Source organism: Hipposideros armiger, unplaced genomic scaffold, assembly GCF_001890085.2.
Source record: "Hipposideros armiger isolate ML-2016 unplaced genomic scaffold, ASM189008v1 scaffold_13, whole genome shotgun sequence".
Classification (NCBI taxonomy): domain Eukaryota; kingdom Metazoa; phylum Chordata; class Mammalia; order Chiroptera; family Hipposideridae; genus Hipposideros; species Hipposideros armiger.
The window spans coordinates 3,591,849-3,618,374 of NW_017731363.1; the positions used below are offsets into that span (position 1 = coordinate 3,591,849).

The following is a 26,526-nucleotide window of genomic DNA, read 5'->3' on the forward strand; positions in this document are numbered from 1 at the left end:
CAACTTGTCTGTTCCCCTTCCCCCAATTCCCCAGCGCTGTTCCCATCCCCCAATTCCCCAATAAAAATCTTTTAAAAATAAATAAATAAATAAAAATAAACTCTAAAAGTAATTTGGAAAAAAGAATGATCATAAATCTGGTTATGTGTTTGAAATCCCGGCAATCACAATAGCTGCATTCCCTTTAAACTAAATACATAAACATATTATCATGTTGTAAATAGAGAAATAAAATCCAAACAGGGAAGCACTAAGTCTCAGGTTTACACTTATATTTCTTACCAGAATTCTGTATGATTTAAGAAATATAAAAATAAACAAAAAACATAAATATGAAAAAAGAAGGCAAAAAGCAGAAAACACCCCCCCCACCCCCCCCAAACCATCTTCTTGGAATAACACATCTCTGGTTAGCTTTTAAAAATATTTTAAGCCAAATTAGGAATAATTAACAATTAGAGCATAAAAAGATATTTCTAATAGTTATTATTAATATATTAAATTTTGGTTCTCAGGGAATTTTTCACTAGTAGGAGACCAAAAAAAATCCATTCTCCATGCTTTATAATAGGGAATTTTCATTTTCAGCATTGTAAAGAAGAAACAAAAACCAAAACCCACTATTCACTCAGAATGTAAAAGAGATAAACTAATCATTTATTTTCTATAGAACATCATGGTATGCCTAGGTCTTAAAAGAGAGAAAGAGTCATACACTTTTACCTTTTAAAAACTTGGTCAAAATGAGAGCTTTCTACTTTAAAACCTTTGCTGGTAAGTTCCATCCATCTCCATCTTTTCAAAGACCTACAGGTACTGACTCCTACCCTTCTCACTATGACTCTTTCCCACTATAGATGAAATGCAACTCCCAAGTTTGAAACTGATGTCTAGATGTCGAATAATCCAGCACTCACCCCCATACCAAAAATGCCGAATAGCTCTGTGGACATACTGACGGAGGAAGTGACTTATATCAAATGTTACAAACTTCTCCCCAAGAAGAGTTTCTGAATCTGCATGTGTAATCTAGTCGAGCTGCTTCTGTAACCATGTTTGAAGAGAGCATGAGTCTTCCCCTGGAGTGGCGAACCATCAGCACACATATGCCAAATGTGTACTTAAGTGAAACTCTAACATATGGTACTATTCTCTCTCTCACACATTCTCCACAGTAACCACCTGACCATTTATTTGCAAGAATGCCCAGGAGAAGATTTTCTTAAAAGGCCACTTAAAACTATTTCTATTGAATATTACATTGGTAAGAATATGTTATTTTAAAAACTGTTTATCCTTACCCAGTGGAGGCTGAAGTAAGTCCCCTTGCTTTTCACATGTCCCAATAGGTTGTATCTCTGTAGAATCCACAAGTCTCCAGAAATCGTTTTTGTTGTCACTGCCGTCCAGGCGTAAACGCAGCCTGGCCCCAATAATTCCAATTACCGTCGCGAGGCTCATCGAAGCTATATTGCGAGGGTCACGGGCTTCCAATTTCATACCAATTTTGAAGTCATTATCCGGTGGAATCTCGGACTATATAGCGGGGGTGCCAAAAAATGTATACACATGATGTATACATATTCATCTTTTGTTATCGGTATATATTGAGTATTACAATTTTAATACATTTTTTTCCTTTCTTAAAATGTGTATACATTTTTTGGCACCCTCTCTATGTGTACACACATATGTGTACACACACACACACACCAATTTTGCTAAAATGTATCAACTATAAGAAAAACAAATGGTCAGTTATGTTACCAGAATATTTGAGGAGCATTTTAAGTTAACAGTCACAGCAAATGGTGAGACAAAGTAAGAACTATTAAGGGTCAAGATCTCTAAAACCTCTCCTTGGCTTGACATGCAGCACAAAAACACTGCCCACTGCTGGTCTTACTCATCTGCCCACTTCCAGGCAATCCAAATACAGCCTCTAAAATGCATGGAGTAGCTTTCTAAAATAAGAATCTGATTAGGCCACTCCCCTTGAAATAAACCAACTGGCAGCTCGCCACTGCCTAAGATAAAGTCCAAGTGCTCAGTACAGTTAAAAAGCCCCCAAACCTTTAACGTCATCCCCACGCTATTGCCTCTACCCACTTTGTGCTCTAGCCACTCCAAGCCATCCCTCAACACTCAGGTTCTTTTTACACCCATGTGCCTTTGTTTTGGATATTCTCTCTACCTAGCATATCCTTTCCCTCATTCCAACCATCTCAATAGCACCTCTTCTGTGAGCCCTTGCAGTATAGTTATCACACTTCTCATAATTATTTACATGTCTGTCTTTCCCTCCAGATGGGCAATCATAAGGACTTAGTATACCTGACATTGAGCAAATTCTTAATGAATAAACGCAAGGAGACCATCTGGCTCTTAAATGGCACTACCACAATCCCACTAATTCCTCACACTACCTGAACCTAACAATCACACAGACACTCTTCAACAAGTTAATAGTTTATATTAATATATACAACATCTGCAGAATTTTGGCATACCTGTCTGAAACACTCTGAAGGAGCACATACAGCTCCAGTCTCTTCCAAGTAAGTGCTCCATTGGAATTCATCTGGAAAAAATACATACAAAATAGGAGGGGTTTTTTGTTGTTGTTTTAGTATTTACAATATATATACTAACTTTCAGAAATAAAATGGGTTTTAGCTCCAAATCTCTTTTAAAAAAATACTTCCTAAACACAGATTCAAACTTCCTGATCTACATTTGATTACCAGCACTGAAATAAAAAATAAGACAACTTCCTGATAATAATGGCTGATATAAATTATAAGACAGCTCTTCTTAATGTAATAAGAACTACAGCACAATAATTCTAAAAATGTGGACTCTAGAAACACCTAAAGGAGTTTTTATAGAGTAACAGCAAATTCTACTCATCTGATTCTAATATAAATTTACTCAAGACATGTGTTTTTACCATTTTATCCCATTAATGTGAAGATGCATTGTTTTTTAAGGGGAGCTAAAGGTGTTTAGGTGTGTAGTCTAACAGGATTTTACCCCTGCAATGCTTTATGGAAAGAAAAAACTCTGAGAACCAGCATGTTTTTCAATTGACTAGTAAATCTCCATGCAGGTGTGAAGAACATGGTGGCAGAGCAAAGCAGTAAACCAATCATTGGTACAGTCATTGATATGGATTATTTTAATGATCTACATTTTCTACCAAGTCTTGCTGTCCTTTCTCTCACTCAGTCTTCATGATATATGATAATGCTAGAGAAGGTCGGAAGGCAATGTACATTGCCTTGCTTGAACACTTCAATTCACTGTGCCAGTCAGATGCCAAAGACACTGATAGAAAAGCTTGATAGCTGTATTAAAGGTACCGTATTTGCCGGCGTATAAGACGACTGGGTGTATAAGACGACCCCCTAACATTTCCACTCAAAATACAGAGTTTGTTATATAGTGGGCGGGCATCGGGAGGCCACTATGGCACGGGGCAAGCACTATGGGCAGTCTATCTAAGTGTACCTGGCGTATAAGACGACCCCCCACTTGAAGGCATATTTTTCAGGGCCAAAAAATCGTCTTATACGCTGGCAAATACGGTACTGTTAATTCATACAAAGTTTAATTCTCACCAACCACAAAGTTTTTCTATACTCTCATTTAATTTCCACACAATACAAATATTGGTTATAACAGTTCCCCTTCCTGGAGGAATCTACGTTACTGGCCTCTCATATATCCTTTAAAGGATATAACACACTTAAACACATACACACACACAAAGCGCTGATAAATGTTTAACAACCAGCTTTTCAGAAAACACAAACAACCAAAAAGCCTGACTCATAGTGTTTGCACATTTCTGTGATGTAAATACTACCACCATATCTGGCTGCAAGGTGCCAAGGTGAAGTCACCAACCACAAAGTTGAGAAGAGATGTACACAATCGGCCCTCCCAAGCTGGTGTGAACCAGCTTCAGCATACCACCAATACATGTGTGCATGCATTTATATGTATGTACACATATTACATATGGTATTAAGCATGTCATACATAACACTGTACACCCTGCTTTTTTAACTTAACAATAAATCTAATAGACTGTCCCATTAAAAAAAATACTGTCCTGTGTTTAAATCTGCTTCCAGATGATGTGAAGCAAGAACTACCTCACTGCTTAAAGGCACGTGGCAGAATGTCAAGAATATGGGCTCTGCCTTCTTCCAGTCTGGCTCTGCCTTTTACTAGTTATGTGACCCCAAGGCAAGTCATTTCACTTTCTCAGCCTCAGTTCTTTCTTCTATAATAAAATGGGGGAACATAATGAATATGGCACAAGGTATTTTGAGAATTAAGTGAAGTAGCATACATGTAAGTCACTCAATAAATAGTATGTGTTATTATTATAAAACTAAATGTCACAGTTGTGCCTAAATTTATGAATACTGGATAGCTTTCTCAGACATGAAAACTGAGATCCATGGCTCCAAAATTAAACCAACCAGGATATTTCAGTGACCTCCTAAGCACTGACAATCAGAAGACCTAAGATTCTAACTGAAGCTCTACCACCAGATGGTGTTGGAGAGCATTAAAAAAAAACAACACACAAATAGGGGGGAAATCTGGCTAGGATGTCATTAAGGAGCTGACATCCCAGGGAAAAGGGAATGTAAGTTGGAAATAATGAAGTGGAAACTAAAACCATTTCACAATTATACCTCAATGAACTCAGATTCTTCAATAAACCAATTACATTTGTAAAAATTTTCAATGACATTGGAAAATACTTAATCCATCTCTCTAACACAATTTTTAAAATAATCTATCACCATTCGTATCCGAATGAGCTATAATTCAAGCTAACAAATCCTTTATATTGGTGTGCTATAATATGATCATTTTCTATTACATTGCTAGCTAACGACCATATGTAGGATTTAACCATTGGAGCCTTAATTCTTTTATTCATAAGGCAAAATTTTTAATCCGTAAAACTGTTCAGCTTGGCTGTCCATGTGCTGAGACCCTACCAATAACATAGGAGAAACACGCATTAGCAACAGGCTTTACTAATTTAGATTTGACACATCTACAACAATACCACAGCTAGAATTTGACCATGAGCCAAAATAGTCATGTCTGAGCCAAGCCTGAGGTCTCAGTCTGCCTTTGCACCTTATCCTCACTGACAGATTGGGGCGGGGGCGGGGGGGGGCGGCAGTTATGCTCTCTCAGAAAAGAAGCCTGGGAACTGATACATTTGTTCATGAGACAGGTGTACATACATAACCTTGCGATCTGATTGTTATTTGCACATGTCCATGGTTCCTTCTTGTTTGCCTTGTATTCTATTCTAGTCCATTATTTGTCGAAACACCTTTTGGCAAACTGAACATAATCTGTATGAGCTCCCTGGTCTTCTCGAGAGTAAATCAGAACCATAATGTCTTCCACCAATGTGAGGTTTGCGTTCAGAGTCTATGTAAAGAAGATGGCCAAAACATCTAGAGCTGGATGCTTCTCAGCTAAATGGTCACAGCAGCCACTACTTCATAGCATTTATCACAACTGTAGTTGGGCATTTAATGTCTATCTTGCCTCCTAAACTCAAAGAGGGCAGGAACCATGTTTGTTCTTATTCATCACTGTACTCCATAGAATGTCACCAGTATGTGCCAGGCACTGTCCCAAGGACTGGAGATGCAGCCGTTAACAGACACAAATCCTGGCTCTCTTGGAGCTTACCTTCTAGCAGTTATTCACTGATTTCTAAGATGAGATGTTTAAGGTCAGGGCCCTAAGAAATATCTGCAGATATCTGTCAGTTTGATTAAGTAATCTCATTTTTTTTAATAAAAAGTTTGAGAATTTTGAAAAGTCTTACTAGTTTCAACCTTTGAAAATATATATATCTTAGATTTTTTACTTTTATGACATTTTCAGAATAGGCAAATCTATAGAGACAAAATGTAGGTAAGTGGTTGGTTGCCTCGAGCTGGGGAAGGGCAGAGGCACTGGAGGAAAATAAGAAGTGACTGTTAATGGGGTACAGGATTTTTTAGGGTGACGAAAATGTTCTAAAATTGATTGTGGTGACGGCTGCACAACTCTGAATATACTGAGAAATACTGAATTGTATATTTTAAATGGGTGGATTGTATGGTATGTAAATTATATCTCAACAAAACTATTAAAAAAAGGAAAACAGAGAAGAATTTGTAGGGATGAGGTAGAACATTTTAACCTAATGGCATCCATTTCCTTGGAGGGTTCTAGAGGTTGGAGAGAAGACATGGAGAACAAATAAGGTCAACGGGAAAAATAAGGAAGCACTGAGGGCCCAGCAGTGAGATCGCCTGATTCCATGGCTATTACCTTCCTGTAGGAACAGAAAGTCATGTGTGAACTACTCCAAGAGTAGGGCTGGCTGGCAGGACAGGTACAACAGAAAGACAAGGGACAACAGGTTTGCCTGAAACCTCTGGTAAACACAGTTAAGTCTGCTATAGTATTTTTTTTATTCAGTTTTTTGTGTACGTATGACTTGTTTTCTCATTTTCCTTAAAAGCAGGTATAACGGGTCAGATTCTATCGCCTGAGTCTCTGGTGCAGTACTATACACATACTGTTCACAATAAGGAACTTAAAACATGAATTAATAACTCAGTGTTAATAAATAAAATTAACATGTATGATGTGCCTAGGCATTATATTAAGTGCTTTACATTCATTTTATTTAAATCCCAATAATCTCATGCGGTAAATAGCATTATCCCTGTGCTACAGAGAAGAAAAAATACTGAGAATGTTGAGTAATTTGCCCAAGGTCACAAGGCTAGTAAAGAACGAGGCCTCCATTCTAGTAGAGGTCTGTCAGACCTCCCTACGCCTAAGCTTTTATCCACTGAACTGTCTTTCAATCATCAAACAAGGACTTTCACATTGACTCCAATGTTAGAAGGGTTTTTATTAATAATCATTTTAAATTGGTATTGCATGGTTATTAATAACTAGATATCTTTAATTTGGCAAAATTTGCATTGAAACACACGGTTATCTTTTTATTTAATCTGATACCAATTCATCTCTAAGTAAAACCAAAGTAAAATTTTCAAAATAAAATACTATTTTTTACCTTTCTTGTTGCTTAGATTTTATATTTACAGTTTAGTGTACATAGACTATAAAAAAGGCAATGAATTCATATTAACACTGAGTGAAGAAGAAAAATATGTTATGTTGTATTGAACCACTTTAAAACCTACCTTTTTTCACAGATGTGCCTGACTGAGGAGTTTCCTCTTCATTCTCCTTCTCGGCATCCATTGGGCCTAGGGGGGGGCAGCGATAAGAAAATGAGAATAAATCATGAGCAATACTGAAAGGCCAAAGCAATAGTCTGAAAGACCACTTAGAAAAACTATGAACTAAAACTATTTTCGGATAGAAGACAGTTTTAATTTTATAATTAACATTCTCATTTCCAGGACTTCTTTTTTTTAACATACTATGTACCTTATAATTTGTTATTTTGTTTATTGTATGTCTCACTCCACTCAATATAAGCTCCAAAAGGGCAGAGATTTATTTCATTTTGCCTGTTTTGTTCACTGTACCCTCAATGCCTAGAACAGGACCTGGCATGAAATAACACCCTCAAGCATTTGTTAGATGACTGAATAAATAAACCAAAACAAGCTGAGTTGATCCTTACAATATTCAAATTAATGTGCCCTAGAAATAAAGTGCATGCTTTTGAGAGTTAAAATATAACAAGGAAGCTAGAATATAATGTAATGCAATGGACTAGGCAGTTTTTTTCCTGTGCCAAGCTGAGGAGCTCAAACAATGCTGGACCTGTGACTTCACCAAATCTAAGATATTATATTATTTCAGCCGCACATATTACAGTATCTATCTCTTAAAGAGCTCATTAAAAAATTAACTGTGGACCAGCCCAGTGGCGCACTGGTTAAGAGCTGGCTTGGGATGCCAGCTCTGAGCAGCAGGGCCCCAGTTCAGATCCCACTTGAGAGCCAGTGACACTGCGCCCTCTACAGCTAAGATGGTGAACAACAGCTCGACCTGGAGCTGGGCTGCCGTGAGTCGCTGGCGACGGCATAGGCTGAAGCCCCTGCTGCAGTGGGGCTGCCATAAGCTGCCGTGTGTGGCCAGCAGCCAGCGTGAGCCATCAGCAGCTGGTGTGAACTGCCAAGAGCCGCCATAAGTGGCCGTCCAGAGGCCGGCGACTGATCTGCCTCACCCAGGAGGAGTGCAATGATAATACCAACATGGGCCAGTGAAGCGACATCCTCCACAACTAGACTGAAGAACAAAAGGATAGCAACTTCTCTGTTCCCCTTCCCCCGATTCCACAGTGCTATTCCCCTCCCTCAATTCCCCAATAAAATCTTTTAAAAAAATTAACTGTAATACTATTATGCTGAAAAAATTAACCATAATTCCTTAATATCATCAAATAAGCAGTCAGTGTTCATATTTCCCCAATTGTCTTAATTATTTTCAGTGTCTCTGTTTGAATCAGAACCCAATTAAGTCCATACATAGCAATGGCTGATATACGTCATAAGTCTTCGGATCTATAGGCTCTTCCCTCTTTATTTCTTTTCCTTCCTTCCCCCAGCAATTTTTTTGCTGATGATGCCAATTTAGAGTTTTCCAATCTGGATTTTGCTGACTGCCTCCTCATGGGTTCTTCTGGTCTTTGTATTTTCTCTACATTAGTACTGGTATTTAGATCAAGAATTTATCAGATTCAGGTTTGGCTTTTGGCGGGGTGAGAACAGGAGAAGATGACTTCATAGGTGGTTTTGTTTACTTCTCATAGGAGGCTCCTAATATCTAGTTCTCTCTCTTTTTTGTGATATGAGCAACCACAGATGGCTATTGCCTAGATCCATTTGTTCATTAGTGGTTACAAAATGGAGGTATTCTAATTTTATCATCCTATCTTTATCAGCCAGAAAACTTCTATAGAGAGAAACCTCCCCTCTTCAGCCATTTACCCTGAGGTACAGATCACATAGAGAAGTAGCAATCAACACTTTATTCTTTTTCTTTATTTTCTAGTTTTCAAAATAATGAGTTGGATCCCAAGCATTCTCCACAGGTCACTAATAAGTTTTCTTTTTTAATATCATTATGAACTCATGGATTTAACCATACTTGATATGTTTCCATATTGCTGTTTTACCCTTATTGATGCTCGAATTGTCAAGTGACAAGCTTCTTAAAGAAGGATCTATGAGTGATGCCAGGTTTACCATTTAAGGTAACAGATCTACTTTCTGGTTATGACTGAGTGACTCTTCAAGATATGTGAACACTTGAGGGGGATATATGGGCTGCTTTCTATTTAAATGATTTGGCTAGTACAAAGAAAGTACATCTTTATATTTACTAAATAGTTCTACAGTAAGATTTTCTAATAGTAAAGAAAGTAAAACTGTGAAGGCATGGTTCCTGCTCCAGAGAAGCTAAGAATCTAGTTACACAGACTACGTTAAACTAACACACTTGACAAAACTGGGAAGAGCAGAGGACAACATTCAGTCTTCAGCCAGAAAAAAAGTCATGAGAAGACACAGGACTTGAACTGAGTCTTGAAGGAAGAACAGAATTTAGACAGCAAAGGTGTGAAGTATGTACTATGGAAAGAAAATACAACTCAAAATGGAGTGCAAATGAGTGTGGCATATTCACACAACAGTGAGCAGCCTTCTCACTGGACCAAGACAGGGTGAAGCATTTTTTAATCACTCATATTAGAATTAGAAGGTTTGGATTTGGATTTTGGTGTTGTCACAGACTGTTATATGACCTGTTCATTTAACCTCCCTGGGTGTCAGTTTTCTCATTTATAAAACTAGGAAGGGAAAACAAGATCACCTTTAATAACAGCTATTCATTCTAAAATTCCAAATCTAAGCACCGAACACCTCCTATAGATTTTATTTTTAAAAAGTCTTTTTCAAAAGTTCTGTCTACCAAAAGATACTCATTCCAAATGAATAAAAATATTATCTTTAGACAAGTAAATCTTACCTTCACTCACTGTTTGCCCCGTGTCTTCATTTTCTGGTGTTCTTTCCTACAAGGAGAAAAATCAATTAATGCCTCCTTTTAGCACAATATATTTCTAAAGGGCAGTATTATTAGAAATCAGTTATAGAGTTAGATCATTTTAACCTCTTTCCCTTAAATAAAAACGATATGTTTTAGTAGTTGCAAAGGGCTAGAGGAAGAGGAATTGGGGAGTGACTGCTAATGGGTATGGATATGGGTAAGGGGTTTCTTTTTTGAAGTGATGAAAATGCTCTGGAATTAGATAGTGGTGATAGATGCACAACCTTGAAAATACACTAAAAACCACTGAGTTATGCACTTTAAAAGGGTGAATTTTATGGTTAAATAAAAAAGAGTAGATGGTAAGTTGGCAGAGTTAAGATTCAAACTGAGTCCTCCCCCAAAAGCCCACTTAAGCCCATTTTACACAGAGGTGGAAGAATCATGACTGTGTTGGTGAAACTTATAAGAACTGTAAGAGGCAAGTCTAATAAGACAATTACTTGTTAGAAGACGTGTGTATTTTGAGCCACAAATTCACTCATTAATTCAAACTTTTCCTGCATGTCTTTGATATGACATGTACTCTACAACCTGTCCTTGCCCTCCAATAGCTCCATCTAGTCAGAAATAGGAATATCAACAAAACATAATTTAAGTGCTATAAAAGAGGTATGTACATGGAAATACTTAATAGGGCATAAGGATATCTACCTCCTCTGTGTGCCTATAGTCAGAACATGACAATGTATATAACAGAGGATAAACTGTTATTTATTTAAAAGAAGCCTATGGAGAATACATTCATTAAGCCACCCAAAACACCTTCCACACTTCTGATTCAACAGACATACACTCAAGCATCACCTTCTCCAAACTTGCTCCTTCTGACATGTTTCTCCTACTAACACCACTACTTTCCCAGATACTTGGCCTTAAAACCACAGATATGACTGAATGTGTGAGGTTCTCTTTCACTCACATAGTCAGTCAGTGGCCAACATGCACTATCTCATTTCCCTTTCCCTTGCCACTAGTTTATCCCCACATTAACTCCCACCTGGTCTAATCCCATAGCCACCTAACTTGTCTCACCACAACTCATCTCACCACAAGGGTCTTTCCTCACCCCAACCTACCCAATATAAAATGCCAGATATGGTCTGAGCTGTTTTCTGCCCAAATCACCTTCCTGCCTCAATAATTTCACTGACTATTGAACTGAACAAACAAATCTTCTGTGGGGCATATTTAAAGCCCCTCACAATTTCAAAGTCACCTGACCGCTACTGACAATCGCTAACCTGTGTTCTATCTACATGAGATACCTTTTCCTCCTCTTCTGCTTCTTGAAATCCTATACAACCTTTAAGGCCTAACATAAATGCAACCTCATTCTTGAAGCCTTTCTTCATTACTGTCATCTGTTTCTAGGTGTGAGCTAAGTCATTTATTTAACAAATATTTACAAAATTCTTGTTATGTGCTTGGTGCTATGTGGACAGAAGATTCACTATCTACTACAAAAGAGCTGGAAATCTAGTGGGAGAGGCATTTTAACAAATGATTCTCAAACAAAAGAGAATAAAATACAGGCTTTATTAAAAGAGGTAAAAGTGGTGTTCTGTGGGAAGACAGAAGGTGCAATAAATTGGGAATGTAAAAGAAGGCTTCTCAAAGGAAGTGGTACTTGCACTGGTCCTTTAAAGATGAGCATTTCAATGAGCAGAGAAGACAGGTTTCAGGCTGAAGACACAACATGAGCAGAGACTAACAGAAGCTCCTGCCTCCTCTACTGATTATGAAATGCCGGAGGTGCTAAGGTTCCTTCTGGGTTCTTATCTCCCTCTACAGTCTCTCAGGGCCCATGGCTTTAGGAGCCACCCACACACAGACAACTCACAAGGTATTACCTCCCCTTCCCAGACCTCTCTTCTGAAAGTCAGACTGGAATATTCAGATGGATTGAATATTCAATATAATTGCTAGGATGCTGTCAATTAAGGACTATAGCCTAGTGGCTAAAGAAAAAGACAAAGTGAAATGTAGAGAGGGTGCTGAATTCAAGCAGATAGTAAAGGGAGATTCCAGGTAGGCAGTGAAGGCATTTATCAACTCTAATCAGAGAACAAAAAGTTGTGAGTTACAACCAATCAATTAATTTTTGAGTTCCATTAAAATAAGTCCTATTACTATGCAAAGGGATTCAGTCCAAAAAACCTGAGGAATGGTCGCACATAGATGGTACAACCAGGTTCCTATGTTCTTTTCTCAAATCTCTAACCCATAAGTGAATTCTTAATCTCAACTAGTATCAATTGTTCCCATTAGTTGAGTGATACTGTAATCCTTGAAAGTGAAGATACATTTATAGAGATGACTAAAATTAAATCTTTGAAGACCTAAATAAATAAATCCATGTACCACGTTCACAAGTTTGAAGGTTTCTTGGATAGAAATAAAAATGCACAAACCATAAAATAAAATGTTGATAAACTGGATTTAAACATGATTAAATTTTGTTTCTCCAAAGGCACTATTTAATCAAGACGAAGTGGTATTGGCATAAGGACAGACATAAAGATCAATGGAATAGGTCCTGAAAGATCCACATATACATGGTCAATAGGTTTTCAACAAAAGTGCCAAGGTAATTTCAATGGAGAAAGGATCATTTTTTTCCCCAACAAATGGTGCTGGAACATATCCATATACAAAAATATGAAAAACAACACATATCTCACAAGTTAATACACAAAAATTACCTTTCAACAGATCATAAATCTAAATGTAAAGCCTAAAATTATAACATTTCTAGAGAACACAGAGACCTTGTGACTTTGAATTAGGCCATGATTTCTTAGATATAAAAGGTACTATGCATAAAAAAATTGATAAATTGGTTCATCAAAACTAACAACTGCTCTTCAAATGACACTGTTAAGAAAATAAAAGGATAAAAACACATATCTAATTTAAAAAATCTATATCCAGAATATATAAAGAACTCTTACAACTCAATTTTTAAAAAGGCAAACAGCCCAGTAAAAACATAATTGGCAAAAGATTTGTACAATCACTTTGCTAAAGAAGACACACACCTAAAACTAATAAAAAAATAAATTAAAAAAAAGGACACACAATGGCCAACAAGCACGTGAAAATATGCTCAACATCATTAGTATTCAGGGAAGCACAAATTAAAACCACAATGAGATACCACAGCATAAATGGCTAAAAATTAAAGAAACTGACAATACAAAATGTTGGTGAGGATGTGGAACTGGACCTCTCATACATTACTGGTACAAATATAAAACGAGTATTTCTATAAAAACAGAACTTTCTTAAACACAAAGCAATGAGTTGTTTGAAGCTCGTCAAAAGTGAGCTTGTGGTACTTTAAGGATTCTTCCAGGGTCATTCTTCCAGTAAAATCAAAATCATTTGCCCTGAACACTCTTCTTTCACTATACACAGCTTTCGAGTTTTCCCTCTTGAGCCATGTACGGGTAGCTTTCATATTTCACTACACCAATCACTTCAGTGTTAAATGAAATAGTATTCCCTTTAAGAGAATATGATTTTGGCCCTGTTTTATTTCCATTATATATATTCCACAGCATCTAGAACAGTGCTGAGCACAAGGTAGGTTCAAGCTGAACACTTGAGTGAATATTCACTAACCTTTAATAAAACAATATTTCTTTTCAAATATTCTGAAATTCATGCATTTTGTTGGAGATTTATTTTCTCTCCTGACTCTCCCCAATATTCTTGCTACCCACGTTTTTTATTTGGCATAGGCAAATGTGTAAATTCTCTTTCAATCTAGGAGCTAGACCTAAGATCAAAATGAATGTTTAAGTTTACTTTAATGCATAAGGATTTCTGTGTTAGAAAGTATTACTACCTAAACTATCTTCAACTTCAAACTGCTATGCACTATACAGACAAAACTGTACAGCAAAATATTACAGCCTCCTCCTTGTTAAAAAATGTTTAAACCTAAGAGGAAAATAGAAATTAAATTCCCTGATGAGAAAATGGATAATTTCATTCCACAGAAACAAAGCAAATACACAAACTGCTTCTCTACTGGGCTCTCAAACTACAAGAGCTAATCCATTTAAGCAACTCAACAGAATAATTTTTTGTGTTTCACTTAAATGCATGACTTTATTTACAAACATTTATTTACAGACACTGGGCATAATCCCATGTGTCAAGAATATATGCCTACAGGAATCAAAATGGCAAGGCCTCTGCTCTCTGGGGGCTCCCTTGCAGGGTTCCCAGGCTGTTTCTCCACCCAATAGTTCCACCCAAAAGCAAATAGCAAAGCAAGTCTTATTTAATACAAATTGCTTGCATGCTCACCTCTCCTCACAGTTGTAAAGTGACTAAGAACACAGGCCACACATTACTCTTCCTTGTAGTTCTCCCACAGCCAGCACAAACCTTTGCACTTAAAAAGTACTCAAACGTTCACTGACAGGACTAGTAGCAACTAAAATTCACTATACATACATATACGTATAGGTCTGTATAGGATTATATGAGGAAAAGATTAAGCACAGAGAGAAACATAGGACACGTACAAGCTTGTGAATAAGCCTTACCTGGGAGGGTAAAGATGATGGTGTGTGCTTATGGGGGAGGTACTTTATAAATACATCCTATGTGACATAATCCTATTTGTATAAAATTGTGCATAAGTTTGCATAAAGCAATGCAAAAATATTTTGGTGATTCTCCTTTTTTGCATCACAGAGTAATGAGATTTTAGGCGACCTTTATTTTCTTCCTTGTATTTTTATGTATTATTGGAATTATTTACAATGGTATGTATTAAATAATCAGAGAAAGTTATTTTCATGAGGGGAGTACCCAGACAGTTTTTTTTAACAATCCCTAAATACTATTAAGAAGCTCTATATATGCAAAGCTGCTCTATCACATAAGTTAAACAAATTATATGCATTCTTAAAGAAAAATTTATACTGTGATTACTGATAGCTGTATCAATTACATATAAATATTATTTCAAGGGCTTAAAGCCATCACAAGTTACTTCATCTCTGAGTCTTGGTTTTCCCATGTGTAATACCATCTACACTTCATAGTGTAGTCATGAAAATTAAAATAAGATAGTATAGGTAGAGCACCTAGCATAGTATCACAGATAAGTGCAAGCTCAAAGACTGTTTTCTATCCCACCCCATCTGCCCTAATTAAAACTCCCTGAGATGAGTGAGTTTTAGCATTAACACTTAACATTATGTTGTGAAATGAAACTGTGTTCCTACTTTGATTCCTGAGCATTACTTAATTATTCTTTCAAAGTATGTACCAAAGAGGTGTTTAAAAGAAAACAGAAATGCTTCAAATATATGGTAATGGTAGACTCTGGGCGGTAAGCACACAATTGAGTATACAGATGTCATACTATAAAGTTGTACACCTGAAATTTATATAATGTTATTAACCAATGCTACCCCAATAAATTTAATATAAGTAAAAATTAAAAAAAAACAGAAATGCTAAATTTAATTCACTCTTAAATTAAGCAATAATAAATATGTATACACATACATACACAGATATACCAGGGGTGCCAAAAAAATGTATACAAGTGGATGCTTTGGTCAACATGGCTCAAGTTCACCATAACCACAAGTGTCTGGACACTGATGGTAACCACTTTGAGCAGAAGTAATTGCAGAAGTCAAACGTGACTTGTATTGATCTTTTGTTATCTGTATATATTGAGTATTACAATTTTAATAGTTTTCCTTTCTTAAAACGTGTGTACATGTGTGTATTTGTAATGCCCAGACATATAATCACCAAAGAAAGCAGCTGCCATCTACTAAACAGCATTATCAGAAAACTTATATATTCTAGCTAAAGCCAAAAGAAACCTGATGTCACCCTGTGTTGGCTGACTTTGAGGTATAATTACTAATGAATATATTATTTCCTTTAGCATTGGTGAATATTGAAAACAGCTTGTGGCCCTTTGTGAACCAAAATAGCCTTTGTGGACTCCTAGAAACTAGAACAGTTTTTCCTTCTTTTTTACACATTCATCACCTTCCCCCAAAAAGAAATTAGAATACAGATAAGTAAAAGGGGGGGGGGAAATCACGTATAATCCCACCATCAAACAATAACACCTGCTGTTAACCATCTGGTGTATATTCTTTCAATTTTTAAAAATCACATGTTAATCCATATATAATACACATTTGAACCACTCAAATGTATGTTTTCCAAATTGCATATATCATAATTTTCAAGGGAAATTCTGCCTTTATTATAAATTCATAAAGCCAACATTTTTAGCTAAAATGAAAATTGGACAATAAGTGCCTTTTAAAAGTTTGTGCAAAGTAAGCTCCAGAGGAAACTGCAGAAAAAGCTTATTACTCTCAATATACTTTGAACTGCTTCAGTGCTTTAAGACTCAAATAAGACCCCTGAAGTAGAGCTCCATGTTACATGGGAGAAAACTTCATTGAGAAAAAAAATTAAAAGCTTTCTTTTGTTTTTGCCAGTATAAAGAGAAGGTGCTTCTAAATGGATATAAGGAGCAACTCCACAGCATTAAAAAAAATTTTCAAATATAAATAAGCTCCCCCCCAAAAGGTATTATGTTTGCACTATTTTATAGTGACTTGACGTTTAATTTTTTTGCCAAAAAAACAGTTACACTAAATCTAGTAGTTATATCTCACAGGCTTTGACCAAGCATAGGTAGTCTGAGATCTTTTACAAAACCATTTGTTTTGCTAATTATATCTTGTCATAGAATTAAGAACTGATAATAGGTCAAAAATGCTTTGAGAAGTCTTGCATTGTTTTAAAACAGTTTCTCAATACGATTAAACAATGAAGGCAGTGATTAACAGTGGAATTATTAAGCCTAAAACTCCCATTGCTCTTATCTGATTCTGGAGAAAATTCTACAGTTTTTTTGGAAAAGACAGTTAAAGGACAATTTAGCAAGTTAATGAGTCTATAATTCTAAGATTACAGAACCCTTTCCTTATTCATTTGTTTGTTTGGGGTTTTTATTTTGTTTTGCCCTTCCTTTTTGTTTTGTTTTGAAGATAAGGTAATATACCTTGAGTCTCTAATTAGAGACTAGTTGAAGAGTCAATAAGGGTGGCATGGACAAGAACTAAACAAGTCTGACAAGCAAGAAATCTCCCAGGGCCCTTTGTGTTTCAGATGTTATATAATGGATGGAATTATAGCATCTCAACCTGAGAGAGTATAAAAATAAACTAAATGCAGATGTTAAGCTGAAAAAAATAAATTTGTTCCCACACCAACAGCAAGGTTTGCTGTCGCGTTTCTCAGCCAGAAGACCCATAGGTGGGGATAATGTTCAAACTTAAGCATTCATTTTAGACTTGTTCACTGAATCTCCCATTTGGCAGCTATTAAAATCCACATTTTTTATAAGATTTGTATTGGGGAATTAGGGGATGGAAACAGCGCTGGGGAATTAGGGGAAGGGGAACAGACAAGTTGCTGTCCTTTAGTTCTTCAGTCTGGCTGTGGAGGACGTTGCCTCACTGGCCCAAGTTGGCACCATCATTGCTCTCTTCCTGGGTGAGGCAGATCAGTCGCTGGCTTCTAGACGGCCGCTCACAGCGGCTGCTAGCCGCTCACGCTGGCTGCTGGCTACTCACGGTAGCCCATGGCAACCCGCTGCAGCAGGGGCTGCAGCCTACGCCGTCGCCGGCAACTCACGGCAGCCCAGCTCCAGGTTGAGCTGTTGTTCAGCATCTTAGCTGTAGAGGGCAGTGTCACTGGCCCTCATATGTGGGATCTGAACCGGGGCCCTCTGGCGTCCCAAGCCAGCTCTTAACCAACGCGCCACTTGGCCAGCCCCAAATCCACATTTTTTGAAAGAGTCAAGTGACCTTAAATTGAGACGTCAAATTTTTAATGGTGTAGAAAAGATTCTCAACTATATTATGTATTTACCAGGTAATTTTTTCCTGATGACCAGAGTTTTGGTAACGAATATAATGGTGACACCCATGATACAAAGAAATGGCTGGGATATCTCACTTTCTACAACCTGGTCTCTACCTTCCCTCTTCTCCTATAAATGCTTTCCAAGGCTCCAACTACCTCCCGGCCATCAAACCCCATTTCAGTGTTTCAGTCTTTCTCCTGACACTTTAGGAACCCTCTGTGATAGGTCACTCCTCCTTCAGGGCACCTCTCCTCTTTGAGTCTCAGGCATGTGTTACTCCCTGATTTTCCTACCTCTATTATCCCTCTGTGTCTACTTCCTCCTTCTGTCCTAGCCATTTATCTTCTCTAGTCATTCAGTCTGTTCCTCTAGATTCTAGAAGTTTTAGAGTCTAGAATTTCATTCCATTCCATGGCTGATGCGACACCTCTATGTGGATGACTCCTGCATCAGCATCTCTAGTCCCAGTCTCTCTCCAAATTTTCTAGTCTAACCAATTGAACATCAGTTTGAATGCCTCACAACCATCTCAAACACTACATATTTTAAAAATCAAACTCTTTTGCCCTCCAAAATGTGCTCCTCTTCCTCTGTTTCCTATTTTAATATGCATTATGAACTCTCCATCTTTCTGAATTAGAAGTTATCTTTGATTCCCCTTCTCCTTTGTCCAATATCGTATCAGTTACCAAGTTCTGTTTATTCTTGAAAATTAGAAAGCTGGTAGTGAAAGAAAAATGATTCAAACCTAGGTTTGTCAGACACCAAAAGACAGGGCTCCAATACACTGTACATGCTTTGAAAGGAAGACGTAAAGAGACACCATGCCCCTGGACAGAATGGAAAGGTGGAAATAAAGATTATGGTCCCTGGTCTAATGATGGTAGTGTTGGCAGTGGTAGTAGTAATAAATACTAACAGCTGTCACTTACTGGGCCCTTGCTAAATGTCTGGTACCATACTAGAGACTTTTTATACATTTTCCTTATCTATAAAGTCTATTACAAGCCTGTAGGATTGATAATGTTATTAATGTCCATTTGAAAGTTAAGGATACTGAGGCTCAAAGATCTGCACAAGATCACTCAGCTAGATTTGAACCTAGGTCTGTGAATGTTTAGCCACGATGCTAAAAGTGCTTCTGTTGTGTTTTTGTACATGCCTTATATCCCCTGCTGGGTTCTAAGCTTTTGGGGACAATATCATGTCTGGTTCACCTTTGTATTCTCCAGTGTCTATCCACAGTGTCCATCACATAGTAGCGCCCCCAAAATGTTTGCTAAATGAATAAATAAAATCTGCTGCTCTACAGGCTTATACTTAAACCATATAGTCCCAGAACATTGTGGTTTTAAAAATACTTTGGTGAGATTTTTCTTTTGGCTGACATTATTGTCTTCTCTGTTCCTTTCTACCATGTATAATCTGCTATCTTAATTTATACACAAGTCTAAGTCAAATAGGCCAAGGAGAAAATTCTGTGAGATCTGAGATCATTCCTCCACTCCCCACATCTCTCTCCTTCCCAACATCTGCTAAACCTGTATGTTTTTTACTCTGATTTCTAGGATGTTTGAGGTCTCAAAAAGGCCCCTGCATAAATGGGTTACCATTACAGGTATCTTTTTCCAGGGAGAGGAACAACTAGGAATATATGCTGTACCAGAATTCAGTTTGTAAATTCCAATCACATAACAATTGGAAACAAAACGTGCTTAAACCAAAATTCACACACAAAAAAAGGGGGAAAGACATAGTCCCTACACAAAAAAATCTAACTGCAAAATATTTCATTCTATCCCCTTGAGTATATCAATAGTATAAAAAGTATCAAGGCTAAGAGAGGTTCATAAATATGTTTGCTGGTGGTTTTAAAGTAAATGCTGGAATAAGTGATGGAAGTTATAGAACATACACATAACTCACCGGAGACTATTAATAAAATAGCACGAGTAGAATTTTTTTCTTTGTTAGTCTATCTTGTTATACAGACACTGTTTTCAAACGTGAATAACAAACCAAAAAAAGCTCTTTATTGCCCAGCCAATATGCAAAAGAATGATAGAGAAGTCTGAGTTAACTGCATGAAGCAATGCCTTAAGTTTTTCATTTTGACTGGGAAATAGTTTATTATTTTGGCTTCCATAGTACTTTACATTTATACCTAAATGCAAAATGATTTAATTCAAATACATTATAGCTATATATTTTACTTTAACAAAGAGAAACTGGCTCTTTTAACTAAAATTTTGCTTCTGGTAATGATTATCCTAATACAGGGTAGAAAAAGTTTATCCATTGTACAGCCATATATAACTTGTTAAATTGGACATGATTCATAGCTTTAAGATTTCACAAGTATCTGTTCAATCCACTCAAATAACCAAATTTTCCATTTTCTGATATATCTATAAAAGTAATCAGAAAAAAACCCTAAATTTTAATGTTGTGATTACCTTTAAAAATAAAATTCCAACTCTAAATTGTGAATAATCAATATTAAGAATGAACATTTTTTTGTAGTGTTTATCACAAATCAAGCCTTCTGGAGGAAATCAAAATTTCTAGAGGGGCAATTTTAATTATGCTTAATAAAGTCTACCCCAACAAATTAGAGATTAGTCTTTTTCTATATCAAAACAAGCCCAAGAAAAACACTATTTTCAAGAATTTTTAAGTTATCTAAAAAATTATAGCCTACAAGTTAAAATAATTAATCACTTGCAATTTTAAAATAATTTATGTGAAAGCTATGCCTTTAGTTAAGTATGTTATATCAGAAAACAGATAAATGAAAGGCAAGTCAAGAAGGGTTGCCAAAATCCCAGTTCATAGTTGTAAATTCCTAAGGTTTTGAAGCACAGCCACAGGCTAATTGTCCAAAGACCTGCTGCCCACCGACATTTGCAGAGGACTGGAGTTAATAGTAGGGCATGTCAATTTACCACAGGCAGCTCTCCATGCGACATTTTGACAAAATAACTGGGTCAGGTTACAGCCTGTTCCTATTATCACAGCAATCTAGATTTATGGTTTCTAACACCAGCCCTACAAGAAATAATGGAAATAATGACAACAACAATCCCTGCTAGACAACGGACTACAAAAAAGCATAAAATAAACCACAATTTGAAGTAACCAGAAAACTAAATATCTCTGACAATGCTTCAAATATGAGGCAGGTATCAGCAAATTATCCATTAAATTTTTCCGCAACCTCTCAAAATCTCAGCAAAAAAAATTTCAAATCAGAGTTTCTAGTCTAAAACTGATATATAAATGTACTTATCATTATTGAGTACTATATTTTCTTTTAATAACCATCAAAGACAAAGTGTTTCTTTTGAAAAGATTAAAATCTACCAAGTTAATAAAAATAAAGATAATTACTTTTCAAGTAACTTTAAACTATATTGAAAAATAATCCAAATAATACTTTAAATCTATCAAAAGAAAAAAAGACACAACAGTTTCACAGCAAAGGGCATGATTACAACTGTGTTCAAAGGCAAGAGAACTGGAGAAGAAACACATCTGCTTCACTCACTGCTTAATTTAAAACTAAATATATAATCAAAATCTTAAACCAGCTAAAAATGATGAAAGGTGGGAAAAGTAACCAAATGTTTAAAAAAATGAAAAACTTTGTCAATACATGTGCTTAAAAGACTATGTCAAGGCTACAGGGTACATGCCAAGCAAATGAAGCTGTTTATGTCTGGAATTCAGCACAGGTTAATCCTTATGAGAAACAGAGGTCGAGAAAAATCAAATATGTAGTCTAAAGACAAGACACAAAGAGAATCCCACCAACTTTTCCCTGAGAAAAGAAAGCATCTTCAAGGTATGCCCTAGAATTGTAATATATCTGTCCTTTCTGAAGTCTACAATAGCATGTTACCACAAAAGGTGGGCACTCTCTTTCTACTCTTACAACAATTTGCTCCTCTAAACTTTAGGAAGGGGCAGAGCCACAGCCATAAACACAGGTCACAAGTAAGTAGTCAAATGCTCTCTATTTTCAAATGTTTTCCAGCCCTTTACTCATACAAAGCTTCTTTTTTAAAAAAATTCCTTGGTTAAATAAGGAACTCATCTAGCCTAGGTCATATGAGTATGAAATTAAATTGAACAGCGCCATCATATAAACTGCTTTATAGGAGTCTCAAATCTTTCACTTTTAACACAATAAAATATCCCTATTTCTTACATTAAAACCTTTCCATTACATGCCCAAAAAATGAAAGAGAAAGGTTTAGATATATATGTTTAGTAGAAATCACTTAGTACAAAAATCACTATTATTATTTCTAAGGTGGCCAAGGTTTACTTATATCAGACAACATAAAAACAAAATAAGCAAAAATGTCTTATTCATGAAAACCAAAAAACATATGCACATTTCAAATCCTAGCTGGTTTCTGAAATTTTCTCAAGGTACCCAGCTTTAAAAACCACCACCTCTACTATCTTTTTTTTTTAAGATTTTTATTGGGGAATTGGGGGGATGGGAACAGTGCTGGGGAATTGGGGGAAGGGGAACAGAGAAGTTGCTGTCATTTTTGTCTTCAGTCTAGTTGTGGAGGACGTTGCTTCACTGGCCCAAGTTGGCACCATCATTGCGCTCTTCCCGGGCGAGGCACATCACTCGCTGGCTTCTGGACAGCAGCTCACTGCGGCTGCTGGCTACACACGGTAGCCCATGGCAACCCACTGCCACAGGGGCTGCAGCCTACGCCGTCACCTGCAACTCACGGCAGCCCAGCTCCAGGTTGAGCTGTTGTTCAGCATCTTAGCTGTGGAGAGCAGTGTCACTGGCCCTCATTATGTGGGATCCAAACCAGGGCCCTCTGGCATCCCAAGCCAGTTCTTAACCATAACGCCACTCGGCTGGCCCTCTGCTATCTTTTTAAAAATAAGATGTTATCACTGAAATAAAGGCATTTCTATGCTTAGTAGCCAAAGCCCAAACCAGTTAGAATCTGGAAAACTTACCACTAAACTATACTAACCCATTTTAAGATTTTTTTTTAATTGGGGAATTGCGGGGATGGGAACAGTGCTGGGGAATTGGGGGAAGGGGAACAGACAAGTTGCTGTCGTTTTGTTCTTCAGTCTAGTTGTGGAGGACGTTGCTTCACTGGCCCAAGTTGGCACCATCATTGCGCTCTTCCCGGGTGAGGCAGATCAGTCGCCGGCTTCTGGACGGCCGCTCACTGCGGCTGCTGGCCGCTCACGCTGGCTGCTCACCGCTCACGCTGGCTGCTCACGCTGGCTGCTGGCTACATACGGTAGCCCATGGCAACCCCCTGCCACAGGGGCTGCAGACTACGCCGTCACCGGCGACTCACGGCAGCCCAGCTCCAGGCTGAGCTGTTGTTCAGCATCTTAGGTGTAGAGAGGGCAGTGTCACTGGCCCTCATATGTGGGATCCGAACCGGGGCCCTCTGGAGTCCCAAGCCAGTTCTTAACCATCGCGCCACTCGGCCGGCCCTATACCAACCCATTTTAATCTAAGATAAACAGCAGTGGTTTTGTTCATCAGTCCCCAAGACAAAAGGATCATAAATAGCAAGACCCCAAGCTGAGGAAGGATAAAGTTTTTCTTTCAAAATCACTAACATTTGCCATTTTCAAAATTTCCACATTTCTGGTTCCTGAAATCGATTAATAATCACTTCAAATTCTAAGATATTATGTAGTAATTTTCAGACATTCATAATGTTCCTAAAATTCTTAGGATTGCTTGATTTGCTTACTCCAAACTACAAAACATCTCCTGGCAATGCCAGACCAATATTCACACCATAGCCTCACAGCTCTAACATTGATGGCTGTGTTCATATTTTGTATACCCGAAGACCAGAAATGTGACTATGAGGAAACAATGAGACTCCCAGGGAAAGGAGCTAATACAGAAGATGACCTCAGATTTCCATTCACAACTGGAATGAGAATAGAGCTGGCATAAAGGGGGGCGGAGGGGAAGTTACAGACAGGGTAACCTGGCAAAAAAAAAAAAGGACTAGAAGTGACTAATAACTCAAATAGCAGAGGATCCCTTGCATCTGCCAGTGTTCCAGCTCCTAAAGTTAGAAGTCATTTCTATTAACCCAAAGAGAGGGGCAGTAAAATACTCAAGTGAAATTTTTCCTCCTACCCCTCTCCCTACTCCCCAAGCACTCAAACTAAAACTGAGATTTGGATCTTCCTTAAACGGAACAAGGAGCTACATCATTTTCACTGAAGAGAATTGGTATTTACTCAGCTTTTTCAAGGCACTTTACTATCGTCAATTATTTCTCCGTTAGGCAGCGCAGGATTACCCTGACCATTTCAATGATGCGGAAACAGACACCAACAGCAAAGGGAACAGGGGCAGGAAGAGGGGTGATAGGAAGCATCTGGGAGGAACAGGCAGGCAACTCAAAAGGAGCAAACCCAAAAGAAAATGAGAGTCACATCTGGCTATAGCTGACCATCATAACCCTTGTTATTTTTGAGCTCAGAGAAATTTCTGAAACATTTTGAAAAAAGAAAGTGCTCTAATTTATCAGTGACTTAATATCTAGTTATAGCCTAAACTACTTGGTCATAAAAGTCAAGTTTTTTAGCATTAAAAATAACCAATCTCCAGAGCACATTTTTATTTCAACTTATACCCGCCGTGCATTTCCCCCCAATATGTTATCTGTTTGACCCAGAAAATAATCTCATAAAAATGTATAGCTTTACATAATCATAACAAAAGCACAAAGTTAATATTAAGTCAGAAAATTCAGTTACATCCAGAATTTTGTTTAGACAATTATGAGCAAAACCCCTGAATTCACCCTTGAAATAAAAGGACTTGTTCTACATTCATATTGATTTTCTTAGCTATAACCTTGAACTTTTCAGGAATAAACTAGACAGGAAGCCTTAGACACCCAGAAACCAGCACACATAGCAGCCTCTGAATACATGTACATTAACTGAACTTCATACTACAGGCAGCAAAGGCTCTTAATAAATGTGTTGATTAAAGCATAAATCAAAAGGACTGACCAACTGCTTCATGAGAAAAACTGATACCATCTCTTTAAGACTGACTTCCTCCATCACCATATATTTGATCAAATATATGGTGATGGAAGGAGAACTGACTCTGGGTGGTGAACACACAATGTGATAGATATATAGATGATGCAGTACAGAATTGTATACCTGAAATCTATGTACATTTATTAAGATTTGTCACCCCAATAAACTTTAATTTAAAATTAATAAAAACAAAAATTTTAAAAAATAGTTAAAACGATAAAAAGAGTGACTCCAATGTTTTTTGTATTGGGTTGTCAGAAAAGTCATGACGTATTTTTTCTAAGCTTTTCATTGCAAAAATGAATCATGACTTTTCTGACAACCCAATACATATATCATCAGCTTTAAAGCATCTTCACAGATAATGTAGTTCAGTCATTTTTTTCCAAACTATCAATTTCAAAACAAGCCTTATTCTCTGGAGGAAAACAGGTATACACCCCTAAGAAGCTTGTATGGTTGTGTCATATATATGACATTTATTTTATAAGTTCAAAGCCATTTTAAATGGTGTTTCACTAAGTTTTTGAAACAATTCTATCAGACTGTTTTGAAGACTGTGGATAAAGCTACAGCCAAACACATACAAGGGATTAGATGAGTGTTCATAAAGTCACTCCTTTCTCAAAATCCCAATTGGACTCATTTTCAAAAGCTTCTTTTCACATTCCTCCCATTAAATATACAAAACCACAGAAGGAAAGAACATTCATCCTTGGAAATACATTATTTAATGAGTAATTAAGAAAAAGAAAGGCAAAATTGTCATTACTGAAGAATATTCCCAAGCAGTTATTGATAAAAACTATCTCCAATAATTTTGTAAATCTTATGATCATAATGAAATACTCACTTTCCTTACCTCCGTTTCACCCACTAACGGATCCATTCACTTTCTACAGATGTCCCAAAGTCACCCTACAAGTAAATCATAAATGCTAATCTTTTAATTCTTCAAAATAAAGGCCAATTTCAAACTGTAATCACATTTTGTAATGAACAACAAATGTTTTACAACCTTTTTTAAAAAAATCAACAGTTTTAAATGGGAACTTATGACTAAATACCTGTGCTGCCCAAACATTTTCGTGGAGGAGACCAATTACAGTTCAGCCCTCAAAGCTACGTAGATTTACACTAGGATGCAGCACAACCACTATCCAGGTGGAAAAAGCGAGAACGCTGTCTCTAAACGAAGTCAGCAATGGTCCCTAGCCCGTCATGCCGCGAAAGCACGCGGCTGCTCCTCAGGCGAGTAGGAGCCCCGCTCTCCGTCGTCCCCGCCCCCCCCACCTCAGGGCGGGAGGCGCCCTACCGCCCCGCATCTCCCCCTAGCACAAGCTAATGGCGCTCCCCCCTTCTCCCCT

The 26,526-nt window shown here is 37.3% G+C and overlaps 1 protein-coding gene across 2 annotated transcripts in view; it reads right to left on the reverse strand.

Annotated features, from left to right (window-relative positions):
- The window catches only part of SCML2 (Scm polycomb group protein like 2), an 84,909-nt gene that overhangs the window by 57,025 nt on the left and 1,358 nt on the right, over nt 1-26,526 (reverse strand). Inside the window, exons 1-5 of one of the 2 annotated variants that reach the window (XM_019665912.1) lie at nt 26,022-26,079; nt 10,060-10,105; nt 7,260-7,325; nt 2,511-2,581; nt 1,302-1,536 (exon numbers count right to left, since the gene is read on the reverse strand). In XM_019665912.1, the coding sequence (XP_019521457.1) occupies nt 1,302-1,536; nt 2,511-2,581; nt 7,260-7,325; nt 10,060-10,105; nt 26,022-26,048 (445 nt within the window). In that variant the 5' untranslated portion in view covers nt 26,049-26,079. Of the gene's footprint in view, nt 1-1,301; nt 1,537-2,510; nt 2,582-7,259; nt 7,326-10,059; nt 10,106-26,021; nt 26,080-26,526 lie in introns of those variants that run through there. The other variant, XM_019665923.1, reaches the window with a different exon arrangement.